The 17,924-nt window shown below is 43.2% G+C and overlaps 1 protein-coding gene across 5 annotated transcripts in view; it reads right to left on the reverse strand.

The window, feature by feature from the left end:
- LOC119030164 (mediator of RNA polymerase II transcription subunit 13-like) overlaps positions 1-17,924 on the reverse strand; it is an 86,505-nt gene that overhangs the window by 59,427 nt on the left and 9,154 nt on the right. For all 5 annotated transcript variants that reach the window (XM_037117553.1, XM_037117552.1, XM_037117551.1 and 2 more), the window contains exon 2: positions 5,957-6,194. In XM_037117553.1, the coding sequence (XP_036973448.1) occupies positions 5,957-6,194 (238 nt within the window). The remainder of the gene's footprint in view (positions 1-5,956; positions 6,195-17,924) is intronic.

Genomic DNA, 17,924 nt, shown 5'->3' on the forward strand with positions numbered 1-17,924 from the left:
GTTTATGTGCTTGTGTGTGCGCGCATTCATATTTGTGACTCTGTCCTAAGTGTGTCATTTTCTCTCTGCTGGCGACATCCTTGCTTCAACACATTCATCCTGTTTCCTCGCAAACTGTACTTAACCCACACACAAAAAACAAAAACACACACATAGGCCGGTGCCATTTGATTTTAAGAAAGCCAGTCGCCGCGTGTTGAATGTGATGTTTAAAGACAATATCAGAGAGAACAGTGGGAGAGGAGAGCTGCTCATACTGCTGGCACTCTCTCAAAGCCATGATTTATTTAGACTCAACCTCTGGTGAAAAGATTCAACACCTTCATACAATATCGAGTCACTCAGCGCTTGCTTTTGAACAGCGCTACACTCCGGTCACGACAGTCACCATAATTTGGCTTTATCTACTTCCTCTACTTGCAGCTGCATGTGAGATCCTCATGAACAAACAAACAACAACAAATTAGAGTGAACTAGCCGGATCTGCCCTGTCAGCTTGGATCAGATGGACCACTCGATGCCCCTGAAAGTGTGCAGTTAGCAGGACAGCCAGAGCAGCAGCAGAGCAATAGCGAGTCTGAATAGGTAAAACACGTATCTTCCTTCAATGTCTGACTGTGTACGCATACGCTTCAGTTTGCATGATAGTGCAGCATCTACCGAACGGTTCAGCATTAATGCATAAGCTATTTGCAGCTTATTCAAATAACATCTGACAATTTGAATGACACTTTTCCCTCGCAGCGCTCTGATGGGGCAGATGTTAATGGTGGTTGCCCGGCTCTTTGTTTGACTGGCTCAATAAAAGCCCTTTAACAGGAAGGTTACCAAAGTTGGAGCTGGCAAAGGGGTCCGTGCATACAATGACATCAGTGTAAATGATGTGCAACGTTCGTGGTTTTGGTGATTTGAGAGTGATTCGCACGACAGTAGACTGCAAACTTCAACATACTTCAATATGCTGCAGGTCAAAGCAGCCACTTCAACTACAGTCAACAACAGCAAGGAGATGAAATTCCTCATACCCCCTTATAAAATCATTCAATTGTTTGAGTTGTTCAGTCAGACCAAAGTTTAGACACTTGTTGAAAGGCTGTCCACAACAAACTCTTAATTAATTTGGCCTTCTTGTAAATTCAGCATGTGTTACACATTGTATTCTTTCTATGTGTTAAAAACATTATTGCATGCGATATACAGGTACTTTGTGGTTATGCTCAGAGAGTTTCTCCCTCTGTCTCAGCCCACACGTTCCCATCAGGTCCATACACTTTACATTGTGATGACATAAATTGCTCTTTTGAGCTTGAGGAAAAGTTTTACAAATGAAAAATCAATCCATGAATTAAAGACTCATAACAGAAGGTGTCCTTTAAAAGTTTCTGGCATTGTCTCTTTTATAAATGCAATTTTTTGCTGCAATACCATAAGTGGCCACTGGGCAAAATTGGATTAATTAATAGAGTCATAATGTGTTCGCAGAGAAATCTGCCAGTGAACGTTAGGAAATACCGCAATGACAACTTAAGAGGCTCTTAGTTACAGAGGAAAAAAATCTCCTGACAGCATTTTGTGTGACATCGTAAATTATTAAATTACCTTTTCAGATTTTTTTTCTAAACAATGACCCGTTACATATGTTCAGGCCCGGGCTGATTGTGTGTGTCCCTGTTACCTGCTGATTACTGTCAGCGGGCTCATTTGTCTTCTCAACTCCCTGCACATTTCTGCAGCCTTCCTCAGCCAGCTGCACCGAACTCACCCCTTAATCCCACCTGTTGGAGCGCAGAAGGCACTTTTCTAGGTTTCGCATATCGCTACACAGATAGTAATGTTTATATCTGTCTAATAGCCCCCGGCGGGCATACTAAAAAATAATGAATATGGTGTAAATATAATGAGGTTGAATTTTTTCTTTTTTGCGCTTTAATTCAGTCGAAATGCGTCAGCAACAGTTTAATGTGGTGACTTTTCCGAGCCGGTGTATTTGAAATCATAGCATATCTTTGGTGAACGCTGTCTGTCTGTCTTTTGTTTTTTGTTACGTCAGGCAGTGGCCTTTCTCTTAACCATAACATAGCAAACATACCTTCTGAACATTCACCCATTCACTGCTCTGCTGGCACACTAACACCGTGAGCCATCTAGCCAGCTAATTTATAAACATGTCAGTCCACACTGCTGCTTTAATACTTGATATAATACTGGAGACATAATTATCCTGATTATTCACACTCGGCGTGCCTGACAAGCCGGCAGCTTTAGCTGTTCAGTCGAACGTGTGGAAATCAGCATTTCTGAATGGATAAGTGTCTCCGGTGTCAGAATGAAAACACACATCTTTCTTGTATCCTTTCATGTATTCTCGACGGCAGCGACTTGTTACAACTAGCTTCTCGGTGTGCCACACCTGATTTGATCAGCGGACAACAATGAGAAGCAACTGATGCAGATTATTAAAGTCTTTATGTTGAGAGTTTGTTGATAATATAAGGGCAGAGCCGGATCCTGATTCTCCAGTGAGTCCGAACACTGTAAAAACCATCTGAAGGGAACAATTTGTCCCGAAAGCAGAAAAAAATATTGCGCAAATATTTTGTGAGGTATAAACAAACGCCGCATTCAGATTGAAGGCTTTAGCTCCAATATCACGTCTCCTCAATAAATCTAGATTAGACTAGATTTTTTTTTTTTTTTTTATCATCATGTAAGGCCCGGGTCAGCCAGAGAACAGAGAAGAAGAAATCACACAAGGAACAGACTGACACCTCGGAGAGAGAGAAGAGAGGGAGATGAAGTCAAGGCGACATGACAGAGAGAGAAATCTAACACATGGAACATTCCCACAGTGAGCCGAAATTCAGGTGTGGAGCTCTCTTAAGACTTGGCAAAACAATGATACTCCCTTTGTTACGACCGCGTCTAGTTTGGAGGAGATCCAGCGTCACGTTAATTAACAATTATCAACTCCTCCTGACACCCTGTGTGCTATTTCCGAAGCTTAAAAAGAATTATACAGGGAGACCTGCGCAATTTTACATGAGAGGTAAAGAAGCCTTATTAACATAATTGTATGCAGCGTGTGTGTCTGCATGTGTGTGTGTGGCAAAGGGTGTGTGTGAGTGTTTGAATATCTGTTGTAGAGCGATCCTCAGGAGGCCCTCCACGCTAGCACAGACTCTCTATTATGGACCGATGTGTTAACACAAGACAGATAAATAAGAAACAGCCTTTAAATTCAAAGACTGGACGGTTCTACAAATGTTATTGGGTTTATCTAGGTTACCGTTTATGTCACTGTTGAACCTTAATCTTTTAAGATTAATCCATGCTTTCAATGTATTCATTTGTCATTAACTATGCTTTTTGGAAGGGTTTTAGCAACTTTCCAATCTAAAACGAGGGCAATGCCTCAGTAAAGTTAATAAATGCTTTATTAGGAACATATTAACTTTTTTAGATCACAAGACATGTCGCAATTGTTCCAGCTTCTAATCAGACCCAGGCTGTGACAGTAATCCAGACTCCTGGTATTGTAAATCTAAGTGTCTGCTGCCTGTGGAGGAATCTTGTCATTAATTGTGTAGCCTGTCAAAACTATCAAACTCAACGTGGCACTGAATAACACAGCAACAGCCATGTGCACTTACAAGCTCGAGTGAAACTACAGTACAAGTACAGTAAGATGGCGAGGTTGCATCACAATAAGTACATTAACAGGAGGGATGTAATACTAAAGAACACAGTCCACTAATTAATCGATTGGGGTGTCTCAGAAGAACAAAAGAATACAAAGTAAAGAATGCAAAAATGGTTAATAAAATATACTTGGCTGGCCAGCCCGAGTGTAGTCTATGTGTGGGAAACACCTATTTCATCGATTAATCAACAAGTCAAACAATAACAATATCAATGGTGATTAGTTGCAGCCCTAAATGAGACAAATGAGAAATCCCAACAGCAGAAGTCAAGAAGACAAAATGTCAAAATGTGCTTGCGCCTGAAGTCGGGGCAGTCACATTTCATTTCTTCCTTTTAGTGCTGACTTGACTCCAAATTAGCTGATTATTTTTCCGCGTAAATGTAATAAATCCAGACTTGGGAGACGAATCTGTGATTAACATTCACTATCTGATCATATCTCCATCGTCGGCGCGGATATATTAATGGCTGGCGACAAAATCTTCAGACTAGTGACACAAATTCAATACAGATTAATCAATGGCTGTAATCAAACAGGCCCGAGATTATTAACTTTATTAGAGCTCGGTGTGCAAGTCATAATTGAGGGGTTTAGGCTTCCATCAAAGGGGCTCTGTGTAACAATTTGTAGCAATTTACATGTATTAAACCCCCCCCCCTTTTTTTTTTTCATTGGCCGGATTGTAATGTGACATGAAAAATTAGACCTTACCCATCTCTCACAGTCGCCTTTACAGGTCTGTAGACGATCCGTTTAAGTTGTTCAACCCTGCTGTACTGTGGATTTCTTTGTGACGGACTCGGGTCAGACAGTTCAAAGGATGTGACTTTATGAACGTTCCACAAACACAGAGCGACAGTAGCTGACGTTCATAAAGGAAGCAAGTCCACCGTCGTGAACGAACGACCGGCTTCCTGCACCGCACGTAAGTTCAACAGAGCCGCTTTAACAGCTCAAGAACCGGTGCGATAAAGCGAAAATGTCACACTGCCTCATACTTGTTATACAGCTTCAGGTGATGAATTTCTGCTCTGAGTTCTTGCCACAACAAAATCACCACAACAACAACCCCAGGACAAATACCATCATCATACATACAATAGAGTGGAATTTAAGAATTTGGAAGCTAAAAAAAAAAAAGATGTTTTTCAAAGCAGGGAAATAAGTTGTATTCGCCCTCAATTGAAATCTACAGCGCATCTTCCCCTATTACACATGCTTGTAGAGTCTGAGTGAAGGGCTCTCCCCGACGGCAGCGAGAACATCTGTCAAATATCTGCTGCAGTGCCTGAAAGGCCTTTTCACATCAAGCGAGCTTTAATAGGTAACAGAGGACTGAGATTCTCGCTATCGCTTCCACCTCTCCATCCAATATTCCTGCCTCCTTCCCTCCTGACTGTTGTTCAGCCTAACCAAACCCAATATAATCCCTCTCCTGTTTCCTCCTCTTCCCGGGGCTTAGTCGATATGTTGGACTTCCACGCACGTGCGCGGTGAGATAATGAAAACGTTTCTATAAATAGGGACAATAGTGCTGACAGTAGCACTCTCTCAAGTGAGATATCTCGGTGTAATTTTCACACGCGCTCACAGTCTCACACACACACACACACACACACACACACACACACACACACTCACGTACACTGTAAACACTGGTGAGGAAGAAAGTGCTCCGTCGCCCGTGTGCTTCATCATAGTGATAGTCCTGAAGCGGCGTGTAAACACTTGCACCCACAAAGCAAACACATTTCAGATATGTGCTATATGAGGCTCAAATATAGGACGACTCCACACAAAGCAGATCAATGCCCCCGCCGCATCTTAAACAAACAGCACGCAGCCTGCCTCTGCAGCAGACTAAACAGCTTGAATTTGCATAATACTGAAGCCCACTCTATGTTGAGACAATACAGCTCATGTGTAACATTCGAGCCTTATGTCACACCATGAAGCTCAGACGCACGTCGCACATCTAGCTGTAAGACACGCAAGACGTATATATTTCACTACTCCTCAGTCACTCTGACACAAAAAATCTGCTAAAACCACAACGACACTCCGTGTAATCATTCCTCAGGCTGTATAATCCAATGAAACATAATAAAGAGCAACCATAAAATGTTACAGTCTGTACAAGCCTCCAACCTAAACTTTCAGAGCACCAGCGGAGGCTGAGGCGAAGCCCGACGGGATGGAAAAATAATTGAGATGGATCGAACAGAGCGGCCTCATCCTTCATCTCTCTCTCACCTATCAGCTCGTGATGGATGACGTCGGAGAGGTTGGGCTCCTCGCCCCACCAGAAGATCCACAGCTCCTTGGCGTCGGGCTTGATCTTGCGTCGCCATACGCACAGCAGGTTGGCCTGCACGCAGCGCATGAAGCTGCGCAGGACCGGGTCGTCCTGGGCCGGGGCCGAGATCACCGGCCCGTACTCGCCGCTGCTGCGGAAGCCGTAGCGACGCCATTTAATGCCCGTCAACTCCGCCTGGGAGAGGAAGAGGGAGAAAGCTGATTATAGCAACAGTCCATTAAGCCTTAAGATCATTAATACAGCATTGTTATTATGTGCAACGACTAATAAATTAATTCAAGTTCAAACTGGATTAAATGTAATTCAAATGCTGTAACAGTTAGCTGATTCACTGATAAATTAATCCACAGAGAATGTGTTTTTGTCATTTTTCTGCAAAAACAACAAATATTATAAAAAATACAATAACAAACATTTGCTGCTTTTCTCTCAAATATTTTTGAGTTTTTTTGTGTTGACATTTTTTGTGTATTTTGTGACATTTAAAGCTACAACCTTTTTGTTGTGTCAGTATTTGACGACCCAGAGAAGACACTAAACAGTCAACCGTCTTTTCCAGAAAGCTACATTGAGTTGCTTTAACAGAGAAAGCAATTAAGCACCTATCTCGTAGCCATTCACACACACTGGGCAGGAGTGTGCCATAAACAGGAAGCAGATTGAATGCTCCAGTCAGTTGCTTAGCTACAGATAACACTATGGATATGGCTGGGAAAAGGTAACTACTCTTATTAGAAACCTCTTGGATAATTTGTTAGTAAAACATTGTCAGCAGCCATTTTTAGTCTTCCTTGGCTGACTGGTTCACATCTCAGTTTCTGCCCGTCAGGACGTAAGCACTGACAGTACAGAGTCAGATTTCACGTCCTAAAACCTTGTTTATTTGTGTAAGAAAAACCAAAACGCTTAGAAGAAGTCTACGTTTTAATGAATACCCAAGTACGTATGGATAAACAGTAGCAGAGAGCCTGACTGGATCAATATAATTTCCGTTATTTTCCAGGGGGATTTCATGCCCATCGACAGACATTATTGCCAGTTAAGTGAGGTTTACATGGAATCAGTCTGAAAAGTCACCAGTTTTGGGATTTTTTTTAAATGTATTTATTTCATGTGCAGTGGGTGAAATAAAACAACCATTATGCATAAATCAATAATGCAATCGCAGCCTGATCACCGAAGCACTCTACTTCAGCCTATGGAGTTCCCTCACATGACAGAGAGCGTCTGACAGTGCTGACTCAACCAGTAGCTGCACAGGCGCTTTCCAATCATGTCATTGTTTTCACTCACTTCCTGTTTACACAGCTATGACTACTTAACGTCTGTCTGCCGGGTTGTTATAATCTTATCTAACCGATACTTTCAGCCGCTGCCGTCGACGCTGTGAAAGACACAATAAAAGTGTTTGCAACTATCGCTTGGAGAGGAAGTGGAAGAGTGGCGGCGAGACATAAAGGACGGCCTTGAGTGAGATACAGGCGATGAACTACTGCAGGAGAGACGGCGCTGAAATATAGAGGCAGCTACAAAGAGCAGGAGACGGACATGAGAGGAGGAAATAGTGTTGGGGTCAATGGCTGGAGCCTGGCCCAGCATCTGACATCTTCTCCATTTAATCTAATGGGATGATAGGTGTTTATGTTGCCCTGTTGCAGACTTGGGAGGCTCTTGGCCGTGATGCATTTACTGATGAGCCAGGGGAAAAAAAAAAAAAAGAAAGAGGCTTCTACTTCCAGCCAAGCCGGGGAGGCAGTAAACACGCCGGTTATTTTTTAATGTTTTAAGCAAGCAAAATGCATAAGTGACCCCGCGACGCTCATGTGTGCTTTGGGCACTTGTTTTATGTCTGTTTGTGTCCTCGTGTTTGTATTTGTGCATGAATGAGTCGAGCGCATAAGAGGCATTGTTGAACAGGGCAGAGATTTGGCAGGCGTGTGGGGGGGGTGGAGGGGGTGGAGAGGGGTCGCCCTCCCCTTCTCTCCTGTGTTCACCCAGCTGTGAGGATCATGTTTGGCACACTGGCTCAGGCACCAAGACATCCAAGACCAGCTGAGAGAGGGTGAAAGAAAAAAGAAAAAAAAAAAAAGAATACTGACCCATTTTAACACAGGAGACAGGTGGAAAGGAGCAGCTCAAAGAAAATTAAAGCCTGCAGTGTCTTTGAGTGGATGAAGGGGGAAAAAAGGCTCCACTGCTTTGATGGCTGTGGAGAGAGGGGCCGAGAGGAAGCGAGTGTGTGGCGGGGTAGCAGGGACGTGTCCAAATCAACACTAACTAACTAACATGCTTTTGAGGAAGTCTGAGCGTCTTCTGAAAAAGCACGTGTTATGGCGTGCAATGGTGTTGCATGCAGAAAGTACCCAAAAGTCGAGTTCGTCTTAAAATATGACTTTGGTAAAAGTGAAAGTCACCAGTGCAAATGGTACTTCTGATATGAAATGTAATTTTTCAGGCAATAAATGTGCTTAAGCATCAAAAGTACAAGTAAATTAGACATATATTTACATGTACTGTGTGTACAAACTGTATGTCTGGCTTTGACTTGGCTTAGGAGTTATCTGCGTTGGCGTTATCAGCCTGGTCAGCTATCAGATCTGAGATGTGATTATCAGAATCAACGTCTTTTTTTTTTTTGTCTGGTTACAGATAAACTAATTCATTTTAATATGTGTTGCTTTAGCTCTGATGACACATGCAATCTAGAAAGTAACTAAAGATATTAAATTAATGCACTGAGGTTAAAAAATACATTTGCCTCCAGAGTGCTGCGGAGTGGACGTACATAAAGTAGCAGAAAATGTAAATACTCAAGTGAAGTACAAGTACGTCAACATTTCGTATGTGAGCGCACACTGAGGTATGCTCATGACCCCCAGGAAACATCCCGACTGCAGAAACGCACCCATAATTACAAGCATGTCCCTCCTGTAATGACAGTGTGTGTAATGGGAGATATAAACATTGGCGCTGTGATAAGCCAAGCCCTAAAATTAGCCGTGACAGGGTCAAGGATGCTGTTTCTCCCAAAGCAAAGAGGAAGACATCTGCTCGCACTGCCTCGTCACTCCCAGTCAATGTCAAAAGTTTCTCCGCCGTCTGACACAGCTGTCTGCCGCTACTGAATCGGGAGCCGAGCGGAGAGGAAGTGAAATGTCAGAAAATGCGTTCACAATAGAGACGGACCGGTTGCTGTTTTTAAATAAGGCAACAGATGCTCTCTAGGAATTGGTTGTCAGAGATCCCCTCCAGACATGCTCCAGACATAAAAACACTCCGCTTGGAACGCTAAAGCTGCTGTGATATATTCTAATTAAAATAAGTGTTGTACAGCTCTATATTCCAACAGTAATCACAGCGTTTGGTCAGACGTCTCTTATCCCCTTGGTTATGCAGTACGAGGGAAAATGCAGTTTCTAGTATTGTGGCATCCCTGCCAACTGTATTCTTTGATCCTCCTCGTTTGCTGCCACGTCTGGCGATCGCTGCTCCGCGTTCACGTGGTGGCACAGACAGGAGGGAGGTGATTGCCGACTGCAGAACGGACGGAGAGTTAGCTTAAGTGGCGGCAACGATGACTCGGTCTAGAATGTTTTATCCACAAAAAAAGGGAACAATTCTAAAGCCACGCAAGCATCTTCGTGAGGCTGCACTGTCAGGCACATGGATGATTTCAACATGGTCAGAATGATAATGCAGGTATGGCCTTTACCATGCTACCACCTTGGTTTAACCTGTGAGCATTTGCTAATCAGCACTAAACACAAAGTAAACCTGAGGCTGATGGGAATGTCATCCATCTTAAATTATGGTTGAGCAGTTATGGGTGGTATTGAATGTGATATTAGATTAGCCTTGATTTAATTAAGGGGGGCTGCTGCGCCTTGGCAGAGGCATGCATTCTACTGAGAGCCATTCTAGTTTGGAGGTATTCAGCTATCAAGGTTTTGACACTAGATTAAATGTTGAAGCTTCGGCGTGTAAGATTTAGTGGCATCTAGCTGTGTGTCTGCAGATTGCAACCAACTGAACATCCCTCGTTTTACAGCTACTGTAGAAACGCGGTGGTGCAACACGGTGGACAAGTGTAGAAGAGTGCTTGATCCTTTTACAAATGAAGGGCATTCAATTGTAGCCGCGCCACTAGATGCCACTAAATCCTACACATTACACCTTTAAAACTATTAAACTGCTGGACTATAATATATACCCGACGTCAGCTTCCAAACTGGGTGTGATGTCACAAAAGATCGGGCCCACGGGTACACACCGTTTATTGAGACTTGAGGTGAGCACAGAGAAACTTGCAGCCTTCAGCAGATGAATGTAAAAACCTTGTAGTGTCAACACTGCACATACAGCACACCACTCTACCAAGAAAAGGTCAGGCATTCAATTGCAGTAACAATGACACTTTTTAATGCTTTATGGCGAAATCTATTTACTCTTTTCGTGCAGACATATGACTTGTAATACTGAAGGTGCCGTATTGGATTTTCAGGTGAAAATTCTCCACTTTGTCTTCTCCGAGCCCAAAACGCAGGCGGTGTGTACGCGTTGCCCACGTGTAAAGCACTACCCAAACACCCTGCTGAACTCCTGTGGAGGATTAGCTGTGGCACAGTTGCAGGAAGAGGAACAGGGCCACAGTCACATGCTCGCAGGCAGATCCAAACACATGCCAGCACACACACACACGCACACACACACACACACACACACACACACACACACACACACACACACGGCAGCTGTGATGATGTGCAGACCAGAAGCGCTCCAAAACACTGACATGCATCAGGGGGTGGACATATTTTCCGGCTGATGTCCAGTTATTTCTCGGTGGTGACAGCTAAAGATCTGTGTGCGTTTGAGTGGACGTTTCTGTCATGTATGTGCACATGCGTCCAAGTGCACACACGCACTGAACGAGGCTTCGGTTTCAACATCACCCTCGCTAAGTCAGCCCAGTTATACCGACGCTAACAATAAGCAAATTCTTATATTTGTATGAATGAATTATCACTCATAACACATAGGGGAAAAAGCAGGGAGAGCCTGCCAAGCTGATCAAGCAATTTTCTCCGCAACTCTGGTGACAAACCAGTGCTGTAAAAAGTAAAATCCTGTTGCGCAAATAGAAACAACCTTTAATCATCTTTTGCTGTGTTTCTGTCACAAAAGACCTGCGGCGGAAAGTTGCTTTAAATGCAGGCCTTAAAACTCTGATGAAGTAGATAAGAGAAGATAGAGTTAGGGAGTAATGTTTACCATGCATTTGTGTGTTAGGTGAGGTTAGGATTGTGCCCTCATTCATCCTTTTGTGCTATCAGCCGTGGATCTATATGTGCGTTCGCCGAGACAACAGGCAAAGATCAGAGCGAATATGCATCAAAAGCAGCGGCTTCCTCGCCGTCCTTCAGCGCACCAAAGAGCAGATCAACGATTATTCTAGGCAGCCGACTCCGTCTCTTTTAAAAACCTACCAGCGGGGTAAAAAGGCGAAGGGGTCGAGTAAAAAAAGTCAATGGATGGAGTTTCGCTGTCAATAGAGCCAACACTCCTCCAAGCCCCTTGTTCTGCAGGTTAGCCGGTTCAATTTCTGATTGAGCACAGGACCGAAAACAAGAGCTTTTTCCTTCCATTGCTTAGACGGGCCCAAAGCTCTGACCTTACTCTCACCTCTATTATCTTTCTTGTCTCTGCTCTCCCTCTCATCTCCCAGCATTCTCTCAGTGTCAGGGATGCCTACTGAATAAACCCAGGAGGATTTCGCGCTCTCCCTCGCGTCTTTTTTTTTTTTTGTTATTCCGCTCTTCACGTCTTTTCGTCTGGTAAATAGAGGTTAGATAACAGCTAACACTGTGTTTCCAGAATACGTTTTGTGCTCCATTTGTCTATTAAAGCCCCTCTTCTTGCAGTGGGACGGGTTCTTTATTATTCAACATCTTTTTTGTATTCTTTGAAAATTGGCTTTACATGGGAAACTTGGCGTAAAAAACAGAGGGTTCAAAACCGACTGGGGTTGTTGGAGGGGGGGGTCAACCTCAGTGCACCAGACATGTGCTTGTAATCAAAAGATAATGTGGAATTCAGAACTTTAATCTCTGACGTGCACTGCTTGAACTGATAATACTGGCTATAAACTCTAAACCACTTGACTTTAACAGAACAGAGGATCTCATTTCCAGAGATTCAATTTCCACGCCGCTGGTCTACCCGATTGACACATACAGTATATATAAATATATAAAACTGCACATTGTTTAAGCCCAGGAGCTTCACAATAGAGAGGAAACCCCAGTAACTTAGATAGCAGAGCTGAAAGGAAGACACACATGACATGCACTTTGCAGGACTGCTCCTGCAGAAACTATTTTGCTCCTCCTGTTCTCTCTCAAAAACTGGAGGGACCTTCTGAATGGACCTCTTGAACTTCCCAACATGCAGCTGAATGTATGTTTGTGTTACGAGAACGCCCGTACACACTTTCACATACTTTTTCACACAGACGAGACTTTGCAGCTGCCCGGGGCAGAGAGAGGAATGCAGTGACAGCATATTTAAACATGTCTCTGTACTCGTGAAGCACTTACTTTCACTTTCAGGACAAATGCCTTTGAAGGTTGTGCTCACTATTAAGTTAAGGTATTTTGGGTGTGATCTTCAAGAGTCTGCAATCTGTTGAATTCACACTCAGCATATCAAGGTAAACGCTAACTGCTGCTAACTGTAACTGCTGTTAGCTAGTTAGCTCGGTGAGCTGTGCAGCTCGTAGTCACGACTGGGAGCTCAGAGGCTTGGGAGGAGTGTTGGTGATTACACTGCCTAGACAGAATATTTTACCTGGGGCTAGCTGGTTAGCATGCTTAACATGCTTTACAGCACAGTACATCAATGTCATGTATTCAAATGTCAACACTTCTGTGGATAATTGTAGTGAACTGTTGATTTATTTCTTATATATTGCACCTTTAATCTTCATAAAACATTTAATTTTCTCCTGTCTCTTTAAGGTGCCCCTCCCCAAAAGCCCAGCCTGCTCTGATTGGTTAGCTCTCACGGGAGTGAGCAGATTCAACCCACACACAATGTTTCCGCACAAGCTCTGCTTGCGTTTTTGCTACTACGGCCATTCTGAGGGCGCTGACCGTATGTGAGGGACAGTTTCTGAATACAGGATATTTTTCTCTGTGACTCTCTGACCATTTTGATGCTGACAGTATTTATCCAGCGCCAATACCTGGTTTTATTCCAAAAGACAGGAAATCTCAGTTTCTATTATACAGGAACGTTAATAGTAATTCAAATGAAGCAAACTGAAAGATAAATCAATCAGAATGTGAAGATGTTTAAGAAAAACACAATTTTCAGACTAGTTATACGCAGACTCTTGAGCTTTATTAAGCACACTTCTTCGTCAGAATGGCAGCCGATGTGAACATTTGCATCGAGGTGTTGAAGCGCTCTATCAAAGCTGACAGAAAGCGCACGAGAATGTCGTCTAAGAGCGATGCCACTTCTTTATGAATCCCACAGCAGTGTAAGAGCCCCACAGTCTGATAGTCTGACAAAGGAGGCACTTTAGGCAATTGAGAGACGGCTTGTATCAGCAGTTTTACCTACTCTGGCACAAGTGAAACACTTATTCTGTCAGAGTGGCATAGCTTTCTCATCAACGTCAAATCTGTTTAGACACTTGACAAGCTGCCAATATTTGGGGTGTGTTCAGATGGCTTGTGATGCCTGCGAGTCTTTAGATAAGACTCGATGTCTTATCAGACACAAGAAACACTATCTGTCTCTCTTTCATTCAATGTCAAAGAACAGGGGTTAATTTAATCTTGTACAGAGAATTGGCCCGATGTAACTTATTTGAAGTTTCAGCAGAAACACTGTTAATCCTTCAGATTTTAATTAAACCAATCTCTGTTTTGGTTTTATTTATGACAGGGGTTGTCAAACCTATTACTCACAGGTCAGCGTTGGATTTTCAGGTTAAGGATCCAGAACGACAGTAACAAAATAACATTTAATCACTTATCTCACGTTCATTTTAATAAAGCTGCAGTAAAAACAACCTGAAAATGATCAGAGATGGGCAACTTTTGGAGCTGTTGTGCGACAATACACTCCAGTTTGCTGAAAACAATTTGATAAAATGTTTTTAAACACAATTTTTAAAATCCTCCCTTGTAGAAATGAATGAGATGTCGATATCTTAGCATCTAACTATTAAAAGAGCTGCAGTGAAAGAACGAGAAAGTGATAACAGAAGCAGTTTTGTATTTAAACAAAGGACAAAAACAAAAAAAACAAAACTTTCCCATTTAAACAACCTTTGTGGCCATTCGAGTGTAGTTTTTAAATGTGCACCTGAATGCACCGTGAGTGTCGAACTCTGCCAGACAGACAGACAGACAGCACAGGATATAAGAATAGATATGACAACACATGACAGAGACTTTCTACATATTTCTTTTTCACGTGACAATTTGGATACAAATATTTTACCCTTACAAGATTTACACACCAAACAGAAAATATACTCACATTTGAAGGATTCAGACATATTCTCACAATACATCTATTTAGTTGTAGATACTTTTTTTTGTGGAGAAAAACAAGTCACATTATGTACCTGCGATTTAGGAACTGATAGCAAATTCTCTGATGTACTATTAATGCATGATCTCGGCATCAGCAACACACACGACTCTTTCATTGTCTCCAGCGGTTTACGTCTGATGTCAACAACGGGGAAGTAAGCCGCATCAAAACACATTTATCTGTGGAGAGGAATCTCTGTCACGGATCTCCAGCTACACTTTGTATTGAACATCATAATAATCTCGTGCTCGATAGTAATTTTATTTATTTATTTTATAACATAACATATCGTAACGTATAGTAGTCTTGAGTCTGAGTTTTGAAAAAGCCCTCATTTTTTCACTGACAACCATACATTGTATCTAAATTCTGTATTTACTTCTCTATACTATAGTTCTCCTTTTTCCCCACACTCGCCTCAAATTGCCTACCTATGTGCAGGTAAAACATATGCATCCAATTCATTCAATCCAGTGTTTACTGTTTATCCTAAATAAGAAATCAAATATTATAGTTATATATTTTATCTCAGTTTTTAAGAGCTGGTGCAATATCCCCTAAAAACAATACAGCAATATTTGTAGGTGATGTCAGAAGTCGACACAATAATTGTACAATAAAAAATTATATATTGCCCAGCTCTACATCGTTTCTCACAGTCGTCAGTGCTGTAAGGTGAACACATGCACTCTTCTGTTGCACTGCTCAAAGACTGTTTACTGTAGTAAATAAAACCACACTGGCTGTCACCACATCAACCACGACTGAAACCTTACGGGATTAAAACTTTAATGACGTGATTTCTTTCGAACGCATTAGAGCTGACATACTGCAACCCAACGTGAATAAGCGAGCGCAAGGAAAAAAACCCCACAAATTTGGACAAAGATGATGAAGGTTGAGTGGCTGTGCACTAAGTCGGCGGTGAGAAGTCACCAGTTAGAAAAGCAAGTGGCAGAATTCGGAACAGGCAACGACTCCCCCTTCATCAATTAACCCACCGAAATCAAATTAACCCGCAAGGAGTCGCGCTCCCCCTCTGGCGTTTTGCACCACAAATGAAGAGCGATGCACATTACTGCACTTGTGAGCGAGCTGGAGCGACACAAAAGCACCAAACAGGTGTAGGGAGAGGGCCCTCCGGGGGCCGCAGACAATAAACAGATGCTTTTCCTCTGCCTTCTGCCGCCACCTTTACAAGCCCCTACAAAACAAGGGACCGTCATTTGATCTGTGTTCTGCTGTAGCATCCAGCCCTGGGAGGTGAGCAAGCCAAGCGACCTAATTAGAGCAGCGAGAGTCCCCAGGGCTGAGTGACGGATAGACCTGCCAATCACGCGGCAGAGAGCCTCCATCAAGCCGTGACTTCTCACCTGACACAAAGAGAGGCAGGAGGCGCCGGCGGTGGAAGACCAATAAGGACAGCGAGACATTGTGTGCAGAGGTGCTGCCGCATCCAAAAGGGCTGACAAGATCCCCAGCCTTTTGGCAAATAAAACAACACAAAGCTGCGGCGTCAGGCTGCTTTGAAAGCATTAAGGGACGGGCTAAAGCAGTGGCCCTGCTTAGTCTAAATTATTAACGTGCAGATAAATAAACCAGTCTCTGCTTTACTAGCGTCTCTGGTGTAACTTAATTAAGCGTGACAAGCCACAGGGAGGGGAGAAACCAGCGAAAGACACAGACAAAGACAGCAAAACTGAGAATCACAAAGAAGGAAAAAAAAAACAGAGGACGGGGAGAGAAAAGTAAAAACAGTTGCTAGGCAACATACAACATATATAAGAATTCGGCAAAGGTATTCAATTTTTGAGATTTCTGTCTCCTGGGTTACAGTGGAAATACAACATTTCTGTTTCTGCTTTCTGTGCTGCCCGTCAGAACTACACCTCCATCTGCTCCCTCGCAGCTGGAATCCATAAACTCAAATTTGGCCGCAGATATTGTCGAGCACGTCATACATGCGTCAGGAAAGTCCTGGGATTACCAGAAGCAAGACACAAACGTCGCAGTCCAAGATTACTCACTGGGTTCCTTTAGCGAGAGAACGAGTAGAATGAGAGAATTCGGCGGCAGTAATTGTACAATTAGCACTGCATGGAGGCTTGTGAAATGCCTACAAGTAGTTAATAGTGTGATTGTTCCTGGAAATTGGGCAAATGGAGCATAAGCGGTATGAAAAATATCTCATTTGGCTTGTAATTTCCTGCATTGATTCTTTCCGCGGGGATGCCGTTTCAGATAAAATGACAGCGCTGCATAAGTCAGCAGGACTTTTCCTTGTTTCATTACACACCAGATAAACAAAAAAATACAAGGGAGAAAAACTGGAAAGCACAGTTTCTGTGTGCGTGTGTGTGTGCAAGTCGTAGGCAAGGCCGGGCCATTAACTCCACTGTAGGTCACAGCCGAACAGGTTTCAACCCGCAAACTCACCTGGCTGCTGGCTGTAATCTTTAGTTTGCTTACTGAGTGGGAGTGGCAGCCAATCAGAGCTTTAACACTGGAAATCCACAAACACGCTCAACACACACAGGCGCACACACACACACACACACACACACACACACACACACAGTCTTATGTAATCCCAATCCAGTGCCCCTCTCCTGTCCATTCACTCTTCGCAGCAGACACAACGCCACCATGTTCATGTCTTCCCTAATACCACACCGCCTAAACGCCCCGCGCTCCCTCGGTCACGCCTGGCAAACACAAGCCTTTTGTTTCCTCTACTGGAAAGTCCGTTTGTTCCACGAGGCAAGCCAGGACTGCAATTGAGCTGTACAAATTTTCATTAGCATCTGAAAAATCATGGGTGTCTGCCTAATTCAAGATGAGAGGGAGCGCCGCTTGGCAGCGCAGGGAGAATCAATGCGCCACAAATGGCTGTGAATCAACAGTCTGCACATAATGTGTTTGTTCTCATCAAGTACCCGTCTGATTGGTTGCAGATAATCTCTCAATGGAACATGAACACATGATAATTAGAATTTGCAACAGCACAGCAGACATTAATGTTTTCTCTCTCCCCTTGTTTTGCACACCCTTTAACCTAAAGTGTGCTCTAACTGCAATTGAATCCCAGCCAACCATGATATTGGCAAAGCTGTCTGGCTTGCAGAAAATATTTGCCCAGTTACTAGCAGGGCCGGTGTCTGCCTTTACAAAAAAAAAAAAAAAAAAAAAAAATTGTCTTTGTCAAGGTGTCTGCAGTCAGGCAGAGAGAGCGCAAACAGATTCCCACGAGACAAAGACATGGAGTCCCATGTGATGGCACACGGAGCGGCGGCA

This window comes from Acanthopagrus latus, chromosome 12 (assembly GCF_904848185.1).
Source record: "Acanthopagrus latus isolate v.2019 chromosome 12, fAcaLat1.1, whole genome shotgun sequence".
NCBI classification, from domain to species: Eukaryota; Metazoa; Chordata; class Actinopteri; order Spariformes; family Sparidae; genus Acanthopagrus; species Acanthopagrus latus.